Source organism: Mercenaria mercenaria, chromosome 3 (genome assembly GCF_021730395.1).
Source record: "Mercenaria mercenaria strain notata chromosome 3, MADL_Memer_1, whole genome shotgun sequence".
Taxonomy (NCBI): domain Eukaryota; kingdom Metazoa; phylum Mollusca; class Bivalvia; order Venerida; family Veneridae; genus Mercenaria; species Mercenaria mercenaria.
In genome coordinates, this window is record NC_069363.1 from 3,071,583 (window position 1) to 3,079,029 (window position 7,447).

Genomic DNA, 7,447 nt, shown 5'->3' on the forward strand with positions numbered 1-7,447 from the left:
CTAGCCCTTCAAGGACTACAATGGGAGACGTGTCTCGTTTACATCGATGACATAATCGTGTTTGGGCGTAACTTGGAGGAGCACATGGTTTTTGTCAGTGAGGTTCTTGATAGAAAAGAGATGCTGGTCTGAAGTTAAAACCTGGAAAATGTTCTTTGTTACAGACAGAAGTTGTTTTCCTGGGTCACGTAGTTTCGGGCAAGGGTATCCGGCCAGATCCCAATAACATATCTAAGATAGTCAATTGGCCTAGACCGCAGAACGCGAAGCAAATTAAGCAATTTGTTGCAACTGGGTCATTTTATCGGCGTTTCATTCGTGATTTTTCAAAAGTCGCTAAGCCGTTGACAGAATTAACAAAGTTAGGCAAGGAATTTGATTGGGACAGCAAGTGTGAAGAGGCTTTTAACAAGCTAAAAAGCAGTTTGGTAAGTCCTGAAATAATGGGGTATCCGCTAAACGATGCCGGTGAATTCCAGTTAGATGTTGACGCGTCTGGTCTCGGTATTGGGGGAGTCTTAAGCCAAATGCAGGAAGGGCGCGAATGTGTCATCGCGTACGCAAGTAGAGGTTTAAATAAAGCCGAACAGAACTATTGTGTGACCGAAAAGGAGTTGTTGGCGGTCGTGTATTTCGTGCAGTATTTTCGGCAGTATTTACTTGGCAGAAGGTTCAAGATCCACACTGACCATCAAGCCCTGGTTTGGCTCTTCAGACTGAAGGAGCCCAGCGAGAAAGTTGCCCGATGGATAGAGATCCTTGCAGATTTTGACTTCCAGATAGAATACCGGCCTGGTAAGAAGCAAGGCCACTGTGACGCCCTGTCAAGATGTATGACTCCCCATGACTGTACATACTCTGAGGTGGACATGTCAGAACCCCTGAAGTGCGGGCCATGCCGCAAATGTAAAAGGCGGGCGGAAACCATGATGATGGATGGGCCTCAAACTCTCTATAATTCACAGGTCAATGGGAATGATGCAGATGTTGACGCAAGTGCTACATCAAAAGAGACAACTGACCCTGTCAAGGCAGTGACTGCACAAGGTTCCGAACAGCCAAGTACTTCAAGGCGCCCTACAACTGAAAACAATGCGAAGACTGGTGGCTGCTGGATAGGTGGATACACTGCTGGAGAAATATGCACTATGCAACGAAATGATCCCAACCTTGGTCTTATTTTGCCCGCCCTTGTCAATGGAATTAGACCATCTGTTTCAGATATGTTTGACAAAAGTGCAGAAGCGAGGCATTACTGGATACTTTGGGGCGTTCTGTTTATCAAGGAAGGCATGTTGTGTAAGCACTTTAAGAAGGCCGACAATACTGGAGAGGCTAATCAGATATTGGTACCCAGGATCCTGAGGGAAAATGTTATGAGGCAGTCACATACTGTGTTAACAGCAGGTCACCTTGGAGCAAAGAAGACTAAGGCCAGAATATTACAGGGTTTCTACTGGTATGGCATGACAGAAGACGTCAAACTCTTTATCCAAAGATGTGATGTGTGCGAATGTGACAAAGGCTTACAGAAGACGCCGAAAGCACCTTTGACAAACATTGTGACAGGGGCTCCATGGGATATTCTGGCCATAGACTTTACAGGACCGTTTCCAGTTACACCGAGAGGAAACAGGTATATAATGGTCCTTGCTGACCATTTCACAAAATATGTCGAGGTGGTACCAGTACCGAATCAGACGGCTGAAGAATGTGCTGCCAGGGTGTTAAATGATTTTGTCGCTAGGTGGGGCACGCCTTTAGCCATCCATACAGACCAAGGAGCAGCTTTTGAGAGTAAGCTTTTCAAGGAGCTTTGTTCTATGCTGGAGGTACGAAAAACCCGAGCAAGTGCTAGACACCCACAAGGGAACGGCCAGGTCGAAAGAATGATGAAAACATTGTTGAAGATGGTCAGGGCATACCTTGTTGGCGAACAAGACGAGTGGGACGTCAATTTGGGTTGTTTAGCAGGTGCGTACCGAGCTACTCCACACGAGTCGACAAAGCTCACGCCGAACTTACTTGCAATGGGACATGAGGTGCGACTACCAGCTGACCTGATTTTCGGACATAAGGACATTCGCACTGAGGAAAGGCCTACATGTGGAGAGTACGTCCAGGACATGAGGGAACACCTTCATAAGGCTCATGAAGTGGCGAGACGACACCTTAAAATGAGCGCCAAAAGGAGCAAACAGATATATGACGTCAAAAGAGTCTACACCTATATGAGGTTGGAGATGTAATTTGGTGTCTGAACGAAAGCAGAAAAGTAGGCATTATGCCAAAGCTGCAGAAGGCATTCGATGGGCCCTTTGTTATAAAAAATAAAGCGAAATGACCTATCATATGTAGTACAGATGGATAAATTTGGTCGTGAAAAGCTGTTCCATCATGATAAAATAAAGCCATACAAGGGAGACAACCCTCCTAAGTGGGTACAGTCGGCAGCTAGAAAATTGAAGAAAGCCATGAGAACCCATTAGAAGAATAGGATAAAACAAATATCAACAAGTCAAAGTGTTATGTTTAAATGTGTTGCTTTTCATTTGCTAAAGTTGTACAGCTTTGTGTTATTTCGAAAATGTAGAAAAAAAAACCTCTGGAAAATAAATGTGTTTATAAAACAACTTACTTATGTATATAAACTTCATCAACAAGCGCGCCGTAAAATCTGACATAATGTTATGTAGTATTTCGTACCGCCGTTAAGATTAGCGCATTATATGTGTATTTATCTTATGCGTGGAATAGCAGAACTAAATGGAGTTGTAGATGTTTTGTGAAGTGGAGTTGTAAATTCAGTCGGGAGACGTTGAATTCAAATGCTTAAAAGGCATAGCAGTTCTTGTAAATAGTAAATTAGGTAAAACACCAGTCATTTGTAAAGTATATTCATCCGCACGTGAACTATAGAAGTAAAGTTGCGGCGAAAATACAAACATATACTGTTAAATCCAATGACCTAAATATTTGCGAAAGCATCAATAGTACGGAGTGTGTTAGTCGGTTCAGCAACAGTGTTCCTTATTTATGCCCTATTATGATGTCAATGCTTATGTCCGCACTTATTTTTCAGGCTTCAGGCGCTAAGGGGAAGACCAGTGCAAGAAGTGTTTTAAAGTTGATAGGAGGGGCAGAACTGTGGCGCATATACTCAAACACCATGTGCCGTTTGACAGGGTTCCTTACTCATGTTCGCTGTGTAACTTCCGGTGCCAGGACAAGGCCACTTTAGTAAAACATATTACTCAGTACCGTCGGCATCTGGAAGAGGTCCAGAAAGCGGGAGGCATGGTCGACCACAACAGGGTCCTGAGCAGAACATCAAACCCTCACTACGTTGGGGATGAAGACATGCTTCTACTTACCAGAGAGGAATCCAACAGGAGGTTCAGTCAAAAGGAGGACCCCCTTGATGACCTCGACGGCATTTTTGAAGACGAGGAGGAGGAGGAGCCTGAATCATTTGCCTTACCAGACTGGGCGAGGGATGTGGTAACAACAGGATCGTTTATGCTGCCTCCGTCCACTCAACTAAGCTCACAGCAGTCTTTTCCGACAGCAATCTTGGGATGTCCCACAGTAACTGGTAACCCCCAACCACAACAGTCACACACTATGTTTACCCCACCCGTGACGCACCCTTTTACCAGCACTAGGACCACAACAGCGGAAGTTACATTTTCTAACTTGCCTACTACACTAATGGACCTGCAGCAACCGTCGTTTGAACAGAGTATATTATATGGCAGGTCACACCAGCAACAACGACCGGTTTTGCACACGCCACCCCCAACACGGCCTTCCTCAATAACTGTGGTAACAACAGCAACAGCCACCATGTCTAGCCTTAGCCAGATTCCAAACAGGATCTCGCAGCAGTCTACTGGCACAATCATTAACACCACTGCTCAGCCACTGACCACCATCTGTCTGCAAGATGTGTACCCAGCCACGTATCAGCCAGCCTCAAACCTTGGGCAGTTCAGATGTAAAACAACAGAAACAGAACCACAGAGTCTGAATACGCCATTGATGGACGAGCGAACCTCCCCGTGTACGGAGAACATACTACCTGGTTTGATGCAGGGTCTCCCTGAAACTGACCCTTTGGTAGTCGAAATTGAGAAAGAGCGACAATCGGAGAAGAGGGCGAACGAGACGGAGGATGAAAGGGAGCCGACCAAGAAGGTCAAAGGTGACACAGATAACCACCAGTGTCCACAGACCGACTTCACACCACTGGGCAATGCCATGGAGAAGGCAACAAAGGAAATCGTTGAAGCTCTTGACCGGGGCAGCAGAGCATTGCGGTGCCACGACAAAACACTCCAGCTGGTTGTGGACAGCCTTGGCCGCATTGAACGTTGTATGGAGCGAAGAGCAGAGTCCAGACGATCACCTAGCAGAGATAGGGGGAGAGACCGGAGGGATAGCAATAATAATAAGGAAAACACTAAGCCCGCACTGAAAAGCACAGTAACAAAAATGAACAACCAAAAAAGAGTAAATTAAGTACTCTAACCTCGCGAATATTATAAGCCAGTCAGTAACTTTACTATACAGTAATGAAGTGTAAACAATGGTTTTAACGTTTCGAAATTTTGAATTTATCTGAAATGTCAGAAACTCACGGAGAGTGTGACTTTAGCGCAGAGCAGAACAGTACTTCACGATTAATTTCAGTACAGTGTATGAGATTTATAAAGTGAATGAATACTTTTAAGTTTGAAATCTTGTGTTAATCTTATACATCCAAAACTCACCAGAATAAACCATTGAAACTTAAGAGAATGTGATTTTAGCGCGTACAAAACTTATAAACGCTTTTAACGTTGGAAATTTCGCGTTAAGCTTAGACATCACAAACATGCTGACGAGCTATTTAGACTAAGGTGTGACTTTAGCAAATAGAAAAGTACTGCGTATGTGATTTTAAAGTTCTTTTTACGAATGTTTATCTTGAAACTTGTAGTAAATGAACAGTGACAGTGAGAGACATGAGATTAGCTTTAAGCTTACATGACATTGTGTTTTAGTCTTAATCTAAGGGCCAAGCCCTGACACTTGTTGTTATTGTTATTTAAATTGTTGTTAGTTTACCTTTTACAGGATTTCAAAACCATATATTTATCCAAAGTTTTGTTCGAAATCATTAATTTAATGAGTAAGGCAATCGGAGTTTAGCCTTAAAAAGAAGGGGGTATTGTAACAACCTGGATTATGGGGGGCTTACCATTTATTGTCTTCTAGTCAGTGATCTGTATTTTCTTTTATGTTGCATGTAACGAAGCACAGAATTGTACACATGAGTGTTGATCTAATTAACAAGAACGATCAAACACTCATCATACATCCCCATGCTCGTTTAATCTAATCCAAAACTTTGTTTACTTTTCCGCTGACATCTGTTGATGTTATAATTTCGAACTTTTCATCCATTTAACAGAGTGTTTATTACTGCAGCTGCTACAAATTTGTTCCAAGCATCTAAATTGTCTGTTTAAGATAAGTATCTTCCTTTTATTTAGTCTGTGATTTGCATATTTCATCATTATTCTCTCGAATTTGTCACATTTTCCAAACAGGATGTACTTTTATTTGCATTGCATTCTGGGTTTGTTTACTTCCGTTGCTAAGTAAAATTGATATCGTTGTAATCTACAACAATCTTTTAAGATGTTTAAACCACTTGTACATGCTAGAGTTAACTCAATGGTGCATATTTTGATGTTCTTTTCATCCTTACACCATTTAAAATCGCCATTTTTATGATACGGCAGTATTCAGCATAGAATTTAACGTTTTAGGTCACTGTGACCGTTTGGTCACTGTGACCCGTCGGTCACTAACCATTTGGTCAATTTACCCAAAGTAACCCATTTTTACTGTGTTGGTAACCTTTTTTGGGTCACTTTCTCTGGAAAACTATAAAAGGGCCAGATTTTGGCCATCTGCAATCACTTCAGCTCAAGCTTTCAGACCTAAAACCACGTTTGGCTTGTTTCAATAGATTTTCATTAGAATGAACACTATACTGAACATAGATGTAAGAAAGTTGCTCTGCAATCAGAATTTATATTAATTAAAAGCCATAGGTCCATAAAAGCCCCTTTGATACCTCATTTAGTAACATTTCTACAAGTTTTATCTACACAGATGTATTTACATATTCATGCCTTATTTAAAGTAAAGGCAATTAATGGATTTATATAAAGTACTGAGAATATAAGTGACTATATTTTTATAAAACGAATTTCTGTTGCTGAACAGTGTCTTTGAATCTGCATCAATATTTACAAGTTATGGAACGCCAGATCAGTCATAAATAGATTAATCTAAAAAGAGATGTATATTAAATCTTGCATTTTGTACCTGTAAAAGTGCTCAGTATTGATTTGTAAAACATTTTTAAGGTTCATTGAAACTCGCTTCGCTACCTGTAAACTATGGAAAGCTGGAACAGTCTTAATCTCATTTGACAAGTTTGCACTTTTACTGGCAGAATTTAACCATCAATATATGAATACATTTATTATCAAGAAGAATTTGTGACTGCATTTGTTATCAGTTAGATGTGCTTGTTTAATGTGATGACTTCACCTGTATTTTCTGGAGTATGATATATCAACATTAATAAATTTCATTAACTGTTATCCTGAGTCTTATAGTCTCTCTGGTTTAGTTAGTTTTACGGTACACTGAATTAACCTGGCTGTACCCTATTTGCCCTTTCGACTACTTGAATAAAGTTTACCCAGAGTTCTACAGTACGCCTAGCCTACCCATCTCCGCAACACCCCTGAGTCGTAACAATATTGACCCAAAAATCCTTAGGGTTCATGTACTCATAGTGACCAATAACACTGTGAAGATTAATTATTGTATGCTAAAGGGAACTTAATTTACAAGAAAGGTTTTTGACCTTGATGGTCTTCGTGACATTTTACCTAATTACTACAAAATCACAAGGGGCTATGTACTCATAGTGGCAAATAATCATGTAAAGTTTGAAAACTAGCCTAAGAGGAATTATTTATAATTAAGTTAATTTTTGTGACAGACACACACACAGACAGGCAGAGCAAAAATTACATGCCCAAGATGATTTTGATGGTTCGGGCAGGGAGGGAGCATGGTAATTGTGCCACGTACTAAAGAGTCACAAATTTTGTAAGAAACAATCTCGACAATGAAAAAAAAACGCTGTTAATTTTTGATATGCAAATGTGACCTTGACCTTTGGGTTGTCTTGAGACTTTTGAGTGTTGTACATAAAAGAAAGCCTATAAATAACAAGGCAGTCTGAAAGACAGCTATATCCCCCGCCATTGTTATGGATAGTGAAAGGGATTATGGTATTGATTATGGTATTGACTGGAACCATAAACAATCGTGTTGTGACCTTGACCTTAAGCTGGTAGGGGTGAACTTTGAATTT

General features: G+C 41.0%; 1 protein-coding gene across 1 annotated transcript; it reads left to right on the forward strand.

Moving 5' to 3' along the window:
* Positions 1 to 443: 443 nt before the first annotated feature.
* On the forward strand, positions 444 to 2,249 carry LOC123525957 (uncharacterized). Its single transcript, XM_045305116.2, has one exon. It carries the CDS (start codon positions 444 to 446, stop codon positions 2,247 to 2,249), a length of 1,806 nt encoding a protein of 601 aa, XP_045161051.2.
* Positions 2,250 to 7,447: the final 5,198 nt, after the last annotated feature.